This window comes from Dicentrarchus labrax, unplaced genomic scaffold (assembly GCF_905237075.1).
Source record: "Dicentrarchus labrax unplaced genomic scaffold, dlabrax2021, whole genome shotgun sequence".
NCBI lineage: Eukaryota > Metazoa > Chordata > Actinopteri > Moronidae > Dicentrarchus > Dicentrarchus labrax.
Window position 1 is genome coordinate 2,583,521 of NW_026136712.1, and position 20,683 is coordinate 2,604,203.

The window sequence follows — 20,683 nt, forward strand, 5'->3', positions numbered from 1 at the left end:
GGGGACAGGTGGAGGAGGTGGCCCTCTCTATACCAGAACAAAGAGCTCGAAACAATGTCTATATGAAACAAACCTCAAGACACCGTAACTGGTGTCTGAAAATTACCTGTAGTCCATATCCTTTCTTACTGCAAGTGTAACCTTGTCTGGTACCTGGTGAGACCAAATATGTGTAATAATAAGAAGCTTTAAAGCTTGTGTATAAATTCAACCAATATTAGTCCAATTACTGTAGGTGCTTCCAGTATATAATTCTCTTTCCTCTGTTGTTGATGATATGAATAAATGAATATGATGCTTTGACCTTAACCTCTTCCTCCACGTGGTTGGATTTTGTATCCAAATTTGTGATCCTGCTCGACTGTGTGGCTCTGGCCATGTACAAGCCCTATGAACAAAAGAGCGCCACTGAAGAGGTTAGTGTGAGCCCTGCATTCCTGTATGCCAGCACTGGCAGTGGGATGAACATCTACTGTGTCTTCGTTTAGGTTTGGTTGACTTTCATGCAAATACCATTAGGAGCACTAGGAGGAGCCAGAGGAACCTGATAGATGGATAGATAGATAGATAGATAGATAGATAGATAGATAGATAGATAGATAGATAGATAGATAGATAGATAGATAGATAGATAGATACTTTATTCATCAAGGGGAAATTCACAGATTATCTGTCTCATGTACTACTGTCAGGATATAGAGAAAGTTTCAGTGAATATGACAAAAAGTTATTTTTAGAGAAGTTATATACTGCAGCTTTAACTCTGTTTACCTCAGTTTCTGTTACTGTTTGTCTAGACACCTGTCCTTTGGTTATTTATGTTAGCATTAGTGTTTCCACTTTTTTTATCATCTATGTCCAGGTATTGCAGGGCGTTGTCTTTGCATTCTTCATAGTGGAAATGCTCATAAAAATGGTGGCCCTGGGTGTCTTTGGCTACCTTAGCAACCACTGGAACAAGTTCGATGTCTTTATCAATTCCGGAAAGTTAGTATCCTACAATTCCTTGCACTGACACCTATAAATCACTCTAGTTTCTCTTGCCGATAGACAAAAGCAGTCACCTTAGAAAAACGTCTTGCAGAATGTAATATTCAGTATGAGAATGTGCGTATGTTTTAACTTTTGTAAAGAAATAAAACTCCTCTCCCTGTTTCTGTGTGTTACTTTCCCTTCAGACTGCTGGATTATGTCCTGGCTTCCTTCGGCATCCCCTGGGAAATCTCCAAAGCACTGGGCCCAGTGAGACTGATGGGCAGAGAACCAAGTAAGTTGACATTTGAACATTTGCTGGACATAATGAGAATGTGGTCCCCAAAGTTGTCCATCACTGATTTGGCCCCATGCTAACTACTTAGCACTCCTCAGTGGTCCTCAGATTCCTTATCCAGAGCCCTGATGATCAGTACAGTGGCTGAGGGGGAATTTCTGTAACTTCTGAATAAATATTATTTATATTATATGGCTGTTATACTTATGCTGGCTACAAGGAGGAGGCTTACAAGATCAATAGAACCATATATATAATTTTTATCTTTAAGCACGTATGTACTAAGAATTAGTCAAAATTATTTCTGACTTTTTGTGTTCATCTGTTTAGGCATGCGAGCCATGGTGAAAGTACTCTTGGACACCGCGCCCATGCTTGCCAATGTCCTTGTCCTCTATATCTTCATCGTCCACATCTTTGCTGTTGTGGGGGTCCAGCTGTGGGCGGGGCAGCTGCTTAATCGCTGCTTCCTGGGAGAGGACATTCCTGCGTAAGGAAACTGTTTGTTCTGTTCTTCCAGTGTTGGCATTTCTTTACGAGTTCGAAGTTGCAACTGACCCGTTTGACTCAGTGTCTGACTCCATGTGTCACAAATACGAACCGCTGAATGTAAACCCTCTTCTCACACACAGCATAAAACCCCCTCTGATCTGAAATCTAAAAGCTATGTAATGATTTCTATAGTACATCAGTACTAGTGTGTAATAGCTGTCATCATTGTTTTTCTCTCCAGAATGTACAATATGTCCTTGTCTCCATACTATATGTCCGCGTTTGGAGAAAAGGTACCGTTTATCTGCTCACCTGACAACAAGAATGGAATGCTACGCTGCAGTGATGTGCCACCTTACATGGAGGATGGTGAAATCTGTTCGTCGCCCGCTCCCCACCATGTTCCTGAGTTAGTCCCTGCGGTTGCTGGGGACAGCGCTGACACCTCCTGTGTTAACTGGAACATGTACTACAACATCTGTCGTGCCGGGGACCTCAACCCTCACATGGGAGCTGTGAGCTTCGACAACATCGGCTACGCCTGGTCAACAATATTCCAGGTAGGAAGGACTATCTGTCTATCAAGTATAGTTGAATCTAACTCTCCTCTGGCTGGAGAACCCATCAGACCCAATCTTTAACAGATCCTTTTGTATTTTGTTTTCAACCGTTTCACCAAAAGCTTAATTAAATGTTGTTGAAATGTTTCCACTTAGTAACATTTTGTTTTCATGACTTGGTCTCTCTCTGCTCTCAGGTTATCACACTAGAAGGATGGGCCGAGATCATGTTTTTCGTCATGGATGCTCATTCCTTCTGGAGTTTTGTGTTCTTCATCCTGGTCACCATTGTAAGTGGTCTTCTTTGTCTTTCTGGTGTTCCTCCATACTGGTCAAATTTAGCTGCGGTTGACCTAATGGTTTGTGAAGCTGGTTAAATAACTTCACTGAGAACAACAACAGCAGTAAAATCTAGTTTACATAATGTCAGGCCCAGTACTTTCACTGTAAGCCTGGCTTGCTATAGTTTTTTTTAAATAACCGGACTCTTAAAAGAAAACATCTGTTAGCTGTAGATTTGTGTTTTATGCCATGCTTAACACCAGATGGGAGCTAGACCAGAAGCTAAATACATCATTATTTAATATTCTGCCATGTACTTACATGTTTACACAACAACAATTGTTTTACATGCTCTGATTTAGAAACGTATGGGAAATTGATATTATTATGTATTATCCTGATAATTAAAGCTGCAGTATAGCAGTATATCCTGACCTGAACGAAAACAACCAATCAGAGATGCTTTGAGTTGGAGGATTTAAGATGGTGGAGTCTCATTCCCAGGATCCAAAGTGTTGGTTTTGCCAACCTGGAAATGAGACTAAACAATCTGTCTTTCTTGGCTCTGATTGGGTCTTTTCACTCAGGCCCGGTGGATGTTTGCAAATGCCACTGGAGCACTAGTAGGTGCCAGAGGAACCTGATTTTTTCACAGTAGTGAAAGTTTCAGCAAATATGATAAAAAGTTGAGTTTAATAACAACAATTGATTAAGAATTCTTACGCAAAGCTTTGTGGTCTAAGAAAGCCAAAGTATGTTTTAATTTTTTTTTAGAAAAAATCAGTGAACATTTGAAGAGTCAGAACTGTGATTTATTTGGTTAGGTCAGAGCTATGGGATATCAAACGATCCATCTTCTTCTTCTCTGAAGCAGCGTTTTAAAACCCTTGATCTAAGTAGCCCCCGTTTGCTTCTCAAACCAGATGGGCTCCTTCATCATGATGAACGTGTGTGCAGTTGTCATCGCCACCCAGTTCTCAGAGAACATGAAGACCACTACTGGAGATCAAGGTGTTGGTGCTGGTTCTATCGCACATATCTTTCACAAGTTAAGCTGCTGGGTGGAAGAGCTCTACAGCAGATACTACAGGTTAGGTTCTGAATATGTATGGTTCTTAAAGCTGCACTTTGTTGTGTTTGTGGTTAAATTTGTAGTTTGCAGTGATGGGTATAATTATGTGTATGATAGTTCAAGTTTAAATTAATCTTGGATGTGCCTCTACTTGTTAGTCTTCCTGTGTCTGTGTCTGGAGCATTTTGGTATTATTAAATCGTTATCTTCTGGGCATGGAGCTCGCATTAGTTAGTAGTGGGGTAGTCATTATAAGTAATACGATTCTAATCCAACCCAAACAAAAGTTCTTTTGCTCCCGATCCCCATATAAAATCTGCTGATACCAATACCTGATCCAATACTCCTATATTTTCCTTAATAATACAGGTGATACAAAGATATAGCCTACTTTGTGTTTATATATATATATATATATATATACATATAAACAAAGTAGGCTAGTTTGTTAGTTTGTTGCTTCAGTGTAGCCTTGGCCAACTTGAGTTACCGGAATGAATGTTTATTTTTGCAGCTGCACTTCACCATCTTTGACATGTTTATCTTCATGTGGCATTTAACAGCCCACTAGAATAAGTGTGGGCGTATATGCTGTGCCTTGAGGTCTGGGACAATTGCCTCTCAGTACCTTTGGTACTGTAGAAAAACAAGTACCCTCAGGTAAAAAACATAAATAAATGTGAATTTACATTATTGTCATAATGGTGAATTTCCTCACATGGGTTGACTTGAAAAAGCTGTCTCCAGCATACAGTCTTATATTGATTTCCTGATTTATTTTGAACAAGGGGGACAAGGAGGAGCCTGCGTCTTTCCACTCATTCCAAAATACTAAGCCTGTCACCCTGGCTGAAGGCTCAACTGGCCCGTTGTATCCTCCACAAAAAAAATTAACTGGATGTGTGGAAATAGTATAGATTCCAAAATACAGAACAGGGAGATGCGGTGTATCTGTGATGCATTAAATATGTGTTTCTTAACAAAATGTAACGTAAAGGGATTCCAGTATTTTTTAGTGCCATTCTTAAAGTATGAAGTATATTTTTATAATTATCTTGATAATATCGTGTATCGTAATTATTTATTTATATCCCAGGTACCAAAATCAGGCACCGATTGATTTTATGTGAATCCCATACCCCACCTTTATTTAAAGAATGGGACCCCAAAAATGTTGAGAGCCAATTCCTAAGAGCAGGGTTCTTACACATCCTGAAAAACCTGGAAAATGTAGAGACCTGGAAATGTATTACAATGACCTTATATACTGGAAAAAATCTAAGCTGTCCTCGAAAAGTGTAATAGTATTTTCAGTCAGATCGCCTACGTAAACTTTTTTGTAGCGCATATTTTGTTTGAAACTCGTCGGTTGGCAGGATCAGCTGCACAGAGTGACAATTCAAACTTGAGTTCAGTGTGTCAATTCTAGGCCTGCCGGTAAATGATATGGTCGTTGGTGAGCAAGTGCTGTCCTGTATTGTCAAGAAAAACGCCTGGAAATGTCCTGGAAAATGATTTCTCAAAAAGAGTGGGAAGAGATGCATTCAAATGCAAACAAAAAAAACACACTCTATCAGAACAAATCATTATGTCTTGATTTTATCTTAAATGAACACCTCCCTGGTATTTTCAGCTGTTCACTGCTAATTGTGTCTTGTCATTTTACCAATAGTCGTCATAACAGGGTGCACCCTGATGGCAGCAGGAAGGATTCCTCACTGGTGAGACAATTAAATAGCTTTCTGCAGAAGCACAACGAGCAGTATTGTCGCATCACTGACGAGGAGTCACTTTACCGACTCCCCTGTCTTGCAGATTCAGGCCTGGATCCCATTCCAGAGAAAACTGAAGAGGATGGTCAGAAGCAAACTCTTCGACAGAGTTATCATGTTTGTTGTGTTCCTCAGTGTTCTCACCATGGCCATAGAGCACCACAAGCAGGTGAGGAGGAAAAGTGTTTCACTCTGCTTACTGTTTGGCCTCTCCAGGCTCCCATATATTTCATGTGTGTAAGGTAAATGATGGAAAATGGCTCTGGCTAACTGTTATAAAGACAGCAGTTTGATAACATTTCTTGTTTCGATTATTTTGTATTGATTGCTTGATCTTCCCCATCATCTCTCCATCTCTTCATCTATATTCCTCCTCCTCTCTGTCCTCTCTTCATCTTTTGCTTTATTTATTTCCATTTTGTCTTCCTACAGCCGAAGGAGTTGACGAGCATGTTAAAGATCTGCAACAACATCTTCACCTTTGTGTTTGTTGTGGAGATGATCTTAAAGCTGATGGCTCTCTCGTGGAGATACTTTTGCGACCCAAACAACATCTTTGACTTTGCCATTGTGATGATCAGGTAACATGATCCCACACAGTCTAATTTTTGACCTCCTCTTATGGCTTTGTCCTGTAATATGTGTCATTATTGACATTTGATTTTAGGAATCAAGCAAAATGCATAGTTTCTGTCATGTTGGAGGTGGATGACACTGACTTCAATAACTGTTTTTTCAGTTTGTGGGAGCTAATTGCTAAAGCTGATGGCAAGATGTCGGTCATGCGTGCGTTTCGTCTGCTGCGGTTTGTGAGGCTGGTTCACTTCCTTCCCTACCTGAAGCAACAGCTGCTTGTGCTGAAGATTACCCTGCAAAAGGCAGCCGTGCTCTGTGGGCTGCTGGTCTTTTTCATGTTGATTTTTAGGCATGTACACAAACGCAAATCCTTCCTCCTACCAAATGCTATTCTATAATGATTATCACCTACGAGATGCATACTGTACATGAATGACTATATTGTCTTGATCCTTCGCAGTGTATTGGGCATGCAGCTGTTCGGCGACAAATTTAGTTACGAGGCACCAAATGGAGACATCATCACAGACCGGAAAAACTTTGACAACCTACTCTGGTCCATGGTGACTGTTTTCCAGGTTGGTTTTTGAGAGTTTTTTGTCGTCATCATTGTTTTCCATTATCATGCAGTTTGTGCCCCAATCTGTGTGTGTGTGACTTTCTTCTATTTAATCTGTCAATACAGATTTTGACTCTGGAGGACTGGAATCTCGTGCAAAGCAACGCCATGGCTGCTACCTCACCGTGGGCCGCTCTCTACTTTGTGGCACTCAATGTGATTGGAAGACATGTTCTCCTCAACATACTTGTAGGCATTGTTGTTCAGAGCTTCCAGGATAGGGTGAGGACTTAATTTTCTTCAAAAGCTAGATGTTAGCTAGATGTACACACCAATGCTGAACTCTATTTCCTGTTGTTGCAGTCTACCAATGAAGAATCCATCTCTTCAGTAACAGATGACGAGACAAATGTAAGCTCTTAAGATTTCAAATTGTGTTTCAGAATCCAAAGAGAGGGTAATGGCAATCGACTTCACTTCTCCCTTGTTGACATAGCAGTTGCAGTGTGGAGAACCAAGGTGTTTGCTCAAATACACACACCTTTACTCAACTCTTTTTCATGTTGTTCCAGAGTTCCTCAGTACTCACCCAAGACTGCTCAGCCCCAGAGGACAAAACTGCACCCACAGACACCAGTGATGACTATGTAAGTTCACCAAGGCCACTTTTCCACCAAATTAGCTCTGGTTCTTGAAAGAGCTTTGTTCAAGATTCTCATAACGTTGGTGCTATCCAGTGAACCAGCCCACGTTTCCACAAGTTTTGAGTGGATTCATTGTAATGGGATGCAATGTAATTTTAATGTTATTTTAGCATGCACGGGGCAGCAGTAGCTCAGTGTGTAGGGGCTTGGCTTGAGAACCAGAGGGTCCCCGGTTAGAGTCCCACAGACCACAAAATATGGAGTGTGTACTGGTAGCTGGAGAGGTGCCAGTTTCTTCTCCTGTGCACTGCTGAGGTGCCCTTGAGCAACCTAACCCCAAAACCTGCTCATGAGGCACTGGTAACGTGCAGCCCCATCACTCCACCATCTCTCTCCCCTTTGCATGTCCACAAGTGTGTGAAGTGTGTATTTCAGCCTGTGTGTGCGTGTATATGAAAAAAAGAGTGAAAAAGAACAATTGGGGAAATTGTTCTTTTTCACTCTTTTTTTCTTTTTTTTTCTATTTGTCTCTAGGCGATCAATAAAGTATATCTTTCATATCATTAACAGAGGGCGCTGTACCATGCATAACGCCCTGTAGAATATGACACGGTTCCCAAGAAAACAAATATAAAATATAAAAATATTTTCAGCTTCCAAACTGATTATTATTATTATTTTTGGTCAAAATGCTCCGTAACTAGCTGCTGGAACGGAGCCGGTTCCCTGTTGGTGGAAAAGGCCTATAAGAGGGAAGTTAATTATCTCTCTTTGTCTCTATTCTTAGCAACATTTTGCTGGGCTACCACTCCTCCTCAGTATTGCCGGTTGTTCTTTCTTTCAAGTGTTTTGCTCATGCTTTCGATAAAGAGAGGTGACTGATGTGTAACTATTCACCCCTGCAGAGATCTTTGAGTTTGATCCAGAGAGTGCTCGCCTGGTGCAAAGACCATGAAGAATGGTCTTTCTATGTGTTTTCTCCTCAGAACAGGTGAGTCTCACACACAATAAGTTGTTAGTAAGAACATAGAAAGAACACAGAAAAAGTAGTAATGGTAGTGATAGATTTATGATGAATGATAAATAAGACTTTAAACAAATGTAATGCCAACTGAGATCTAAACACACACTTGCCTGCCATATGCAGCAACAGTGCTGTTTCTGTGATTTACTACTGCTAGCTCATAATGTGCAAGGGTCAATTTTAGCAAAAACTTGTATAATAATATAATCTGTTTTCCAGGTCCAGGTTGCATTCATTTATTAACTTGTATCATAAAGAATTATTGTTATATAGTGCTGATATAACAATTGCAGGCTATATCATCTGCTTTTCCATCATGCATTCATACTTTGGCCAGTGTGATTGTGAAACAGGTATTAAATTGCATTCTATGTGGTGAACCCACTGACATATAAAAGAAGGATGTCTCCATTATACAAAAATAACACCAAAATATCCTGGATATGGCCACTCCCTTTATGACTCAGAGTCAGAGTCTGCGCAGTAGTGATTGGGGTTGGTGCCACAGTATCTAAGTCCCGCCCATACGCCTGGCTGACTCAGTCACGAGCATGGTCCTGCAACCAGCCAGCAACCTGTTGTTAGTAGTGCATGGGGAGTTTTGTGTATGAGTTATAACAAACACGTTATAACAAAAACGTCTCTTTGACACATTTGTCATATTCCAAGAGATAACTGAACAATGAATACAGGGACACAGGATTATTTTTCATGTCATCATTTTTTAAAGTTTTCTTCTCATGTTTAACTGACTGCTGATATTTTAATTGAAGTGTGTGTGTGTGTGTGTGTGTGTGTGTGCGTCCGTGTGTTTCGGTTTAGGTTCCGTGTCTGTTTGCAACGTTTGATCTCTCACACCGCGTTCGACCACGTGATTCTGTTCTTCATCCTCCTGAGCTGTGTCACCATTGCTATGGAGAGGCCTGAGATTGACCCTCAGAGCATGGTGAGACACATGAAGACAGACACATGCAAGCACAGACAGACACACACACACAGCTGGATGTCATGTACTTCATGAAACAAACGATATGAGATTGACAGTACTAAACACACAGAGGTTAAAAACCACCCTCACTCTGGCCTGTAGGAGCGATGGATCCTGGATATATCCAACTACGTATTCTCTGCTGTCTTCCTGGTGGAGATGATTTTCAAGGTAAACAGCAGTTTTAAGTGTAGAGGCTTGTCTATTGTGAAATGACATTATTTTTAACTGAAATATGGATCAATCATTTTCTTGAAGCTTGTATTGTTGCTTTGACACCAGGTCCTAGCTCTTGGTCTGCTGTTTGGGAAGGAGAACTACTGCCAGTCTTCCTGGAACATGGTGGATGGTTTGCTAGTGTTTCTGTCTTTTGTCGACATCTTCGTGTCTCTGGCGAGCACAGGCAACAACAGGCTGGGAATTCTTAAAGTCTTACGCCTGCTCCGCACACTTCGCCCCCTGAGGTACTTCTTTTTCTCTGTTAGTGTGTGTAAGCATTCTACCTTGCTTCATGTCAGTTTTTTGTCTGTGGGTACACGTGCTGCTTTTAACAAACGTCTGTTTGTTTATGTTTGTGTGTTCCAGAGTGATCAAGCGAGCCCCGAAACTGAAGCTGGCTGTGGAGGCTTTGATTGCCTCGGTTAAACCTATCGGGAACATTGTTCTCATTTGCTGTGCCTTCTTCTTCTTCTTTGGCATCCTTGGGGTGCAGGTAACACACACACACACACACACACACACAGCTTTTATTCTTCCCATTAACAAAGTAATGGCCGACTAGCTTTGATGCAGTTGAGATCATAGATATACAAACGCAGATCATTGGCCGCTGCTGTATGCCATATTGAGGAGGTCAAGATCTATTTCACTGCAACACCAACTGTATTCATTCTGAACCGATTTTCATGAAATTTGGTTAGTCATAACCAGTGATGGGAATAACGGCGTTATAAATAACGGCGCTACTAACAGCGTTACTTTTTTCAGTAATGAGTAATGTAATTGATTACTCTTTCCATCTTAATAATGCCGTTACCGTTACTGCCAAAAAATGCGGCGCGTTACTATAATTGAAGCTGTTTTTTTATCAGACCAACTGAGCCGAGAGGCAAAGACTTTTTTTTACTGTTCTTCCTTGGTTAGTGGGCAGTGCACGAGACAAGCACATAAATGCTGACGATTGGCTGAGGTTGAGTAAAATTTCATGGTAAGCCAATCAGAGGTAGAGACACACACACAACAACACAAGAGAGACAGTCAACGAGAGACAGGTATGGCGAGTTGTGTTGCATCTTATTACATTGTTTGAATACATTTTTGGTACATTGCTTAAAGAGCATCATTTAATTTAGATTTATTTGTTGGCTGGCTGCAGCCTCTTGAAGTGAGATTGTCAATGGCCAGAGAAAGAGATTTATTTTTAAGGAGATATATTTTTTATTTCTTATGTATTACCTGTTTATATTTGGATTCCTTAGTTTTACTATACATTGTACTTTTCAGTTAGATTGAAAGCACCTCATATTGTTACACTGTTCTACTTTTTCAAGGAAGAAAATACTTGAAGTACAGTATATCTACCAATTGTCTGAAGTTTTTTTTTATTTGCACTACAAAGAGTGTATATGTTTGTTATTTATTTTTGGTATAGTGCTTAACAAGCATCATTTAATTTTGCCCAGTTGTGGCCTGTTGAGGGCCAATAAATATCAAAAGTTCCAAAACATCTATTGTGTTATTTGTATGGATCCACTATATAAACATAATATCTACATACATGGCATTTGATTGGAGGCTAGTCTCACTTTGTCCCACAGCAACATTAAAATAGTTTAGATTTGTGTACATTGTTTCTGTTAATAATGTATTGTCTTAAGTGTCCATCTCATTATAATATTCAGATTTATCATAAATAATTGAACATGCACATGTATTTTAAGTTCCGTTAAAGAGGGGTGGAGGTGGGGTCACATTTGAGCATTTAAAGATTTACTTGAAAGTAACGCAATAGTTACTTTCTAAAGTAACTAGTTACTTTGTTAATTTGTAAATGAGTAACTAATTTAGCTACTTTTTGGAAGAAGTAACTAGTTACTGTAACTAATTACTTTTTAAAAGTAACTTGCCCAACACTGGTCATAAATTTAATGAAAATCGGTTTGGAAATAAAGGTCAACTGTGTAGGATTTAGTGGCATCTAGTGGTGAAGTTGTAGATCGCCATCGCTTCCCCCTCCTGTTCCAAGAGTGTAGGAGAAACTATAGTGGTTGCGAAAAACGTGTTTGGTTTGTTCATTCTGGGCTACTGTAGAAGCATGCTGGTTCAACATGGCGACCCACAGCGTCTGTAGATTAAAACGGCTCATTCTAAGGTAAGAAAAAAACAATGATTCCTATTTTCAGGTGATTATACATTAATAAAAACATACATCTGAATACTATATTCCATTTATGACTATAGATCCTCCTAAATGTTACACATTGGACCTTAAAGCAAGTTACAGACAAAAAGTCTGAATCTCTCTGTATTGTTAATACAGACCTCCACAATAAGGTGACCACACAGACGCACAGCAAAGAACGCTGTATCTTCGTTTCTGTATCTGTGGTTGAGAAGGTGTCAGCACAGTGTAACTCTCTGTCTTTGTCTCACACAAAAACTGTAGCTGTTCAAGGGGAAGTTCTACCACTGCGTGGGTGAGGACATACGACACATCAACAGCAAGTCTGACTGTCTGACGGCCAACTATCTCTGGAAACGGAAGACGTACAACTTTGACAGTCTGCCTCAGGTATGGACAGAAAAAAGGAGAAATCTTAGAGCTTGAAAAATGGTGTGCCTCTCATTCCCATACTTTTTACCCACTGAGAGAGGGCAGCTGCAACAGACGCTGAACGCACTAAAGCGACAAAATGTAAAGTTTGTAGAGAATGCAGTTTATCTTTGTGTATTATATTGATGCCAAATTGATAGAAGACTGTCAACACATAATGCACTTTAACTTATTTTACTCATGGCAGTGTGCTGTAAAGGGTTGCCCTTTGTGCCTGTCCTTAAACTACTTTACTAATTAAACATGATGTGCTTGTTATAAATGGTGTTCTTAATGACTCCTGATGAAACGTAGTGTGGAGACCAGTCAGACTCCTTGTGAAAGGCCTGTGTGTGACCCCCTGTTAATGAGACAGATAGTGGTGTTGCATGAACAGTACAGAGATCTGACAACTTTGAAAGTCTTGTAGTGTGTCCTGGATAACTGGAAAATCCTGGCTTAATCCATTATGTAGGTTTTGTGAAAGAGCCCTCTGGAAAATCTCTGTGTGTTTACAACAAGATATTTCCATTCTCCATTCAGGCTCTGATGGCCTTGTTTGTAATGTACTCTAAGGACGGCTGGATGAACGTCATGTATGATGGACTGGATGCTTCGGAAGTAGACAAACAGGTATTTATGCTTAATATTGTTTTTTACACTGATGTTTTTATGTTTTTACACAAGTCTGAATTTTCATCAAATCTGAAGTAAATGCAGATACATTAAAGGGAGCAGCAAGCACATGTCAGTATGCAGAGAGAAATGCTTCACAAGACAGCAGTGTAATAAATGTCTTTGTGTACTGGTCGAGACAGACGACCACCCACCTAGACCCGAAGGATCTGTCCTAGGTTTCTGCCTTTTAACAGGCAGATTTTCCTTGTCCCTGTCGCCAAGGTCTTGCTCATGGTGGTACTGTTGGGTCTCTGTAAATAATGTTTTAAAGAGTTCGGTCTAGACCTGCTCTATTTGAAAAGTGTCCTGAGATAACTTCTGTTATGAATTGGCGCTATACAAATAAAATTGAATTGAATTGAATTGAATTTGTACGCACAAGAGAAAAATAATATCTGATGTCTCTTCTCTCGTCAGCCTGTGATGAACCACAATGAATGGATGCTTCTGTTTTTCATTCCATTCATGGTCCTGAGCTTCGTTCTCCTCGACATGTTTGTCGGCGTCATGGTGGAGACTTTCCATCACTGTCAGCAGGAGCAAAAAAAAGGAGACGAACACTCACAAAAAGAGGCTGGAGAAGCAGGGGAAGACCTGAGCAAGGGTAAGGAGAACGTCTATTTGTGAGAGTGTAAAAAAAGAGAGAAAGGCTGTCTGTGTACATCTGAATATCCGCATCTTTGTGTGTGTGTGTGTGTGTGTGTTTCAGTGGAAACCCCATATTACGCACACTACTCCCCCATCCGTCAGTCTATCCACACACTGTGTACCAGCAACTTCTTGGACCTCTTCATGACTTTCATAATTGTCCTCAGCGTCTTGGTGATGGCTTTCGAACATTATAATCAACCTCAGGTAACACACACACGCATCCACACACACACATTAAATCACTGCCTACAGGAGTTGCAAGCGTAGAACTTCCACAAAAAACATTTGCATCAAGTCTTTATTTAACCTGTGTGTGTGTGTGTGTGTGTGTGTGTGTGTGTGTGTGTGTGTTCAGTGGGTAGAGAAGCTTGTGGAGTATTCCTACCATGTGGCTACAGCTATCCTCATCATTGAAGTCCTGCTGAAGCTCTTGGCATTTGGTGTGCTAAGATTCTTAAATGTCAGGTAGAGTGAGCGAGACGTCTGTTTCATGGTTAGTGTTTGCATGTCTGATATTGTAAGTGCCTGAATGTCACATGACTTTTGCGTGTGTGTGCATTTAGCTGGAATCTGCTGGACGTTGCTATCGTCATAGTGTCCATCATCAGCATTATTTTCAACGAGATGAATGTGGCGGATGCTATTCTCATTAACCCCAGCATCCTGAGGGTCTTCAGAATACTCAGACTAGCACAAGGTACACACACACACACACACACACACACACACACACACACACACACACACACAAAGTGCTATTGAAGGAGTATCTGTGTAAGAAAGCTGGTAAAATTAAAGCTGCAGTAGTAGATTGTTGAGTCTTATTCCTGGTGGATTCTTGCAAACACCATTAGGAGCACTAGGAGGAGCCAAAGGAACCTGATTGTTTCACAGATTATCTGTCTCATGTTCTACTGTCAGGATATAGTATTCAATATTGAATGCTTCAATATTAGTTATTTTCATAAAAGTTACCTACTGCAGCTTTAAGTGTGTTATTTATGACAACTTCCTTGTGTGTCTCTTCAGTGCTGAAGGCTAAAAAGATCAGAGTTCTGCTGAAGACCATTATCAAGACCCTGTCGCAGGTAAACACACACACTGTGGCCTTTACTCTGTTCTTTTGTCTGATTCATTTTAAATGTAAAGTGAGTACGAATCATTTGCTTTGGCATAAGCACATTGCAGCTGCATTTATGCTTGAGTTGAGGGATATTTGAATGTTTGTATGCAGATTCTGAAGTATCTGTGTCTTGTTGGTGAGCTATTCGCTCCTGCATGTTTACATATTTCCTGTAAAAACCGCCAGCTAGGGAGTGTAACACACACTGAGCACTATTGGCTGCTCAGTGTGTGTTACGTATGCAGATACAGTCAGCAGAATCTACGTTGTAGTGTTGCTTGCGCAGGAGGATCTAACATGCATTTTGATTCCAGGTTGGAAACATTTGCCTCCTCTTCATGTTCTTCTTTTTTATCTATGATGCGCTGGGAGTGGAGCTGTTTGGCAAGCTAGGTCAGCCACACTACTAGCAGAACACACGCATCCACATGGGCTTATTGCAAAGGATCATGGTCCCAGAGCTGATCCCATATTTGCCCAGTATCCACACTGATACCAAGGAGAGCAAGGAACTCTAGCAACATAGCCAACCCAGAGCGTAATTTCTCCAGTATTCCTTTAATAAAACAGTTCCAGTAAACTATATGGATGAATACTAAAGGCCACATCAGTTCAAAAACACATTTTCTCACTCCAAAGAAATTATTTGTCAGTATGGAGCAGCTATTGGTTGAAACCAACATGTCCAGATCAATAAATGCGTGTCTTTGTTCCTCAGAATGTACTGAGGATAACCCGTGCCTGGCTCTCAATCGGCACGCCAACTTCAAGCATTTTGGGAAGGCCCTGCTCACACTCTACCAAGTATGCACCGGAGACAACTGGAGCAACATTATGAAAGTATGCACACACTCACACACACACGCTCTGTATGTACATTAAACCAGTGCTTCTCAAACTTTCTTCATTAATGGCAATCGGTGGTCTTGAGGCCAACCAGAGACTTTTATTATTGATAGCTAGCCAAATTAGCATAGTCATAACTTTTAGCCAAGCTTAATTTAAAACTGAAGTTACCTGATACCCTCCTTTTAATGCCCTGATAGCAGTTTAAAAACAGTTCTATAGTTCAGGAAACTCACAAACAGCGAGGATCAGTCTCCTTCATAGCTGTTACTGCGCGTAGGAAAAGGTTCATGCAAATTCAACTCCACCTCGCACCCACGTGTTGCTCCACCCTGTTAGATTGTCAGCGTCTCCCAACCTGCCTGCTTGCCTCTCCATTGAAAATGGATTATGAGGTGTGTCAGTCACTCCAAGACTTTTATTGAACAAAAACCTTATATCTTACATTAAAATCCATCACTACATTCATGGTGAATTTTTTTGTTTATTAGTGAGAAACTGAGCTTGTACTTCACTTTGTCATTCTTGGTGGTAGACAATTCTTTTCCAGAGGTTTGACAGCAGGTGACAGTTTATAACAGTTAATAATAAGTTAGTTAACAATTGCATGGAAAAATATAACATAAAATTTGGTTTATCAAACTTATTATATTGTAATTATTTTAGGAATTATATATTTTGCACTGATATTTTTGAAATTAACATTAAAACTATCTCAAGTACCCCCTGCAGTACTCCAAAGTACCCCTCGAGGTTCACGTACCCGCATTTGAGAAACACTGCCCTAAACCAATTATGTATGGGATATTATACCTGACAGTTTACCAACAAATTGCCAAATATTATCAAATAAAAAAATAGAATTAGTTATGTTATAAATACTGATGCATTTATTTAGAGCTGTAAACAAACTTCATCATAGTTGTCCATTTACACTGCCCTGAAAGCTGCAACGGTTTGTCAATTAAAGCTGCAGTAGGTAACTTTTCTAAAAATAACCTTTCATCATATTTGTTGAAACTTTCACTATATCCTGAGACAGATAATCTGTGAAACAATCAGGTTCCTCTGGCTCCTCCTAGTGCTCCTGATGCTATCTGCAAGAATCTGCTGGACCTGAATCCAAATAATTAATTTCAGTGAGTTGCTAGTGTAACATAGGGAATGTATTAGTGGAAAACAGGCAGCATGTGATTCAACAGTAGGAAGAATAGTGTTTGCTATAATGAATGAAAAATGCATTAATTAACTTAATTGAGTTTAAACAGAGTTTACAATGAAAGCCTTATTTTCCCTGTAATTAGCACCAAGTAGTTCTTGTCCTGTTGTTCTTCGCCCAAAACTTCTCAGGAAATTCTAAATCGCAGATCCATGAAGTGTTAGAATAATGTTGCATCCCAACTTGTAACATCAGATCTTTTAGGCTAAAGAGAGGAATTTTGAAGGAATCAAAGAAATCTATTCATTATTCAACACAAGATTGTATAATGAAATGAAGGTTTGTAGTTCCTTCATGCTACACACAGACAAAGAAAATCTAATATAAAATAAAATATAATAAATCAATCTATACAGTTATTTATATAGATACGTATATACACGTAAACGACCCAGTAAATAATTCTGCAGGTCATCATTTGCATCTGTGGGAATGTAAACAGAAGCAACAAGATAGTGATTTTAATATGGTAAACACGGTCCACCAGTGGAGTGTTGATCCTGGATGTCGATGGAGCAGGTCTCTGTAAAGGTGAGGGCACGACAGTCTCTGATTTCAGGAGCTAGCCTTCCGGTCGCAGCATCTGAACGTGCAGCTGTTGCCATAGTCAAAATCTCCTGAATCCAGTCAGTTTGAACAGTTCTCAGCCCCTTAAAGTCAGACCCAATCAGACATCTTTCAGTGATGTTTCAGCAAGAAGGCTGAAAACAATACAGATTCAAACAGAAAGGTAGCAAGTTGCATCTCAGTCAAAGCAGTGTATATTTTATTTATTTGTATATTTTTCAATAGATAGATTTCAATGTAAGAAAGGTTGTGTGATGTAGCCTCCAGTCTGTGTGCCGGTCCCTCTTCCTTTCTGAATCTTGCTCTGTGTCCCTCAAGGACACGCTGAGGGAGTGCCATCCTGGGGATAACAGCTGTTCCAGTTACCTGTCGTGGGCCTCTCCAATCTACTACAGCACCTTTGCTGTTACGGCCCAGTTTGTGTTGGTGAACCTGGTGGTGGCAGCAATAATGCAAGCACTGGAGGACTCCAGCGTGGTACGGTTACTACAAATGCAGAGCAGCACACAAACATGGAGGCATTTTGATAAGGACAGCTGTAAAGCTTTATTTTACCATCTGTAATATCCTCATATTTTATTGATCATTTTCTGTAAAAGTTTCCTGGATGTCATTGCCTTTGGTACCAATTATATTGGAAATAGAAACATTGGGCAGGAAAAAAAAAACTTAGATTTTTAACTTTGAGATTGAAATACCAATGTGACAGAAGAATATTTTAATATTTCAGAACAAACCTACTAACTTCTGTCTCCCCCTGGAGGAGGAGGAAGCGGTGCACACCGAGCCAGCTCAGCCGTCTCCAGGGGAGAGCGGGACCTCCAGTAGCACTAGCCGCATCCGCACAGCCGGGCCCTCAGAGTAGAGCCACGCACAGACGTGGTCAGGTGTAAAAACTTTCCACTTTGGGTGGACAAAACTACTGGATATTGTAAACATGCATATATGTTTTTTTCTTTTTATTCCTTTATTTACATATATATATCATTTTAACGCTGGGCATTCTAAAGTGCTCACATATTTCCATATTCAGCCTTTCTTAACTCAGTTTGTATATTGATATGTGCATTTTATACTTCATTATCTGTCTCCTCCATTTCCTTTTGTTGTGATAGATTTTCCTAGTTCAAATGAAACTCCTCTAATAACACTGACTGCACTATGCATTTTCTAGTCTGAATGACAATTTCATTTGCAGACCAAGTCAATGTGTCCTATGGTTGCCCTTGACAAATTTAAGTTCCCCACATTCCAAACTTGGTCTGGCCCAGTGAAGGCCCACGCAGTCCTCGTACATTGTGCATGAACTACAGTCCATAGGTGGTCCAGATCTGCGTCTTTAGTCAGCTTGGACTATGGAATTTACATTTTTTCTTCAACTCTCGTATTATCACATCTTTTCCTTTTTCCTTTTGTTGCTATTATTGTTATTATTAGTTAACATGTGCTGTTCTTAATGTGTATTGTCAAATACTGTTAAAAAATGTAATGAGAGATTTCTTAAAAAAAGAGTGTAATTTGTAGATATTTAATATTTGTAATATTGATGATAAAAGAATAAAACCATTTTGTTTTACTGCTGGAAATGTTTTATTTAACTGTATTTAAAATACAAAGGTTGCTCTTTCTGTAAAGCCAGCTAAATAAGGTTGATTTCAGCATCTGCAGCCAGCATCCCCAGCTGGCAAGATGCCACCCTCTTCAAGAATTTCATTTAAAGAATGTAAAAATGGACTCAAATGAGCAAATGAATGACATACACTGATGAGCCATAACACTCTGAGCACTGACAGGTGAAGTGAATAACACTGATTATCTGGTTATCACGGCTCCTGTCAGTGGGTGGCATATATTAGGCAGCAAGTGAACATTTTGTCCTTAGAGAGGATTTGAGAGACTTTGACAAGGGCCACATTGTGATGGCTAGACAACTGGGTCAGAGCATCTCCAAAACTGCAGCTCTTGTGGGGTGTTCCCGGTCTGCAGAGGTCAGTACCTATCAAAAGTAGTTCAAGGAAGGAAAAGCAGTGAACCGGAGACTGACAGACAAACAATTCTTATTCTTATGTTTATTATTTCTTATGTGTATGAGACCTTTGGTGCAAACTCAGATTATTAGAATGATTAATAAAGATGTTTTAATAATAGATGATATTAAAGATGAAGTGGTAACCCTGCACGGTTTGAAAATGTTTATGAAGGAGAAATGTTTATGCATATGATTGTATTAGTAGACTGCAACCAGGAGGAAGGAGAGAATAAATTAAATACTTTTTTTTTTCAAATTAAAAAAGGAAAAGAAAATAAGTAAATAGAATAAATACAAAGTAAAACATTTCCCCTTTCCTTTTTCTTTGCAATATCTTTAACATATATTGATGTGTATACACCATTTGGACCAATACTTATGGAATGTATTGATACAAAACCTTAGAGAAAAGGTCAGTTTCTCTAGATCTCTATTATTATTGCCATCCACTCTCCTTTTGTTGGTGGGTCCTTATCCAAGCAGTTCTTCGTCATTGCTTTTTTGCTAGCTACGAGTAGTATTTTAAGAAGATACTTATCCTGAGTGTTAAATTAATTTCTTGTGGCTGTTGCCCCTATGCATCAATAAAAACACTGATGAGACTCAGTCCGGTTTCCTCTTTAATATTAATATTTCTATCAAAGTGGTGCCTAAATTGTGAGTGTCAGTAAGATACTGAAAGCTTTTCAAGCCTGTATTGGTTGACATTAAATAATATGAAGTAATGCCTTTCCAAATCCATTGTTTAAACCTCAAATCCAGTAGTGCAGGTTTAAAATCACCATTCTTAGAATTCCTCTCCAGTTTGAGATTTTTTACCTTCTTTGAACCAGATATTATTATTATGATTAATATATATAATTATTATTATCATTATATTATTATCTGAATGTATACCAACATTGATTGCAGGGAAATATCCAAATGGCTTAATTCTAGCTCTTTCCATTTTGCATTATAATCATCGTTGCAACAGCAGCCTAAGTATCCCAATTGTGCTGCTTTGTAGTAATCTTCTAAGCATGGAAGAGACATCCCTCCCTTATCTTTTTGGATTGGATTATAATTACTATACTATAAATGTTGGTCAGATTTTTTGGTATATTAAAATATTTAATAATGTAAGTTTTCCATTTGAAGTTGTACTTTATACATATGGTCTCTTGGGGTGACTAGTTATAACAGAGGGTTTGGGTTTTATGTATATTTAATTTATATTCTAATTAAAAACCAAAATGTTCAAGAAGGGACATGAGTTTAGGCATCATCTGCATATAGACATATCTTGGGCTCTCTTCTTTAACTAAAATCTGTTTGCTTGAGCAAGTGGCTCTGTGAATAATGCAAAGGGGGGGCTTAAGGGACATCCTTGACGGCAGCCCCGTTCTAGATTAACCTGCCATTGCTTTTAATTCAGGCAGTTGGTGAGTGATCCAGGGACTGGAGACATCCTATGACTTCATCATTAAAGCTGAAACGCTGTAATACAAGCATCTGCATCAAGGTTAATTAACAGAGA

The 20,683-nt window shown here is 39.5% G+C and overlaps 1 protein-coding gene across 1 annotated transcript; it reads left to right on the forward strand.

Moving 5' to 3' along the window:
- The first annotated feature begins 327 nt into the window (after nt 1-327).
- On the forward strand, nt 328-18,580 carry LOC127372865 (voltage-dependent T-type calcium channel subunit alpha-1H-like). Its single transcript, XM_051416748.1, has 31 exons — nt 328-416; nt 863-987; nt 1,179-1,267; nt 1,601-1,760; nt 2,004-2,322; nt 2,520-2,612; nt 3,528-3,694; nt 5,349-5,397; nt 5,492-5,617; nt 5,881-6,029; nt 6,188-6,373; nt 6,485-6,602; nt 6,710-6,865; nt 6,947-6,994; nt 7,156-7,230; nt 8,133-8,218; nt 9,074-9,197; nt 9,342-9,410; nt 9,522-9,703; nt 9,825-9,951; nt 11,905-12,030; nt 12,595-12,684; nt 13,147-13,333; nt 13,439-13,584; nt 13,736-13,845; nt 13,944-14,077; nt 14,410-14,468; nt 14,818-14,896; nt 15,222-15,343; nt 17,454-17,612; nt 17,899-18,580. Exons 1-31 carry the CDS (start codon nt 378-380, stop codon nt 17,998-18,000), a joined length of 3,801 nt encoding a protein of 1,266 aa, XP_051272708.1. The 5' UTR covers nt 328-377; the 3' UTR covers nt 18,001-18,580.
- Nucleotides 18,581-20,683: the final 2,103 nt, after the last annotated feature.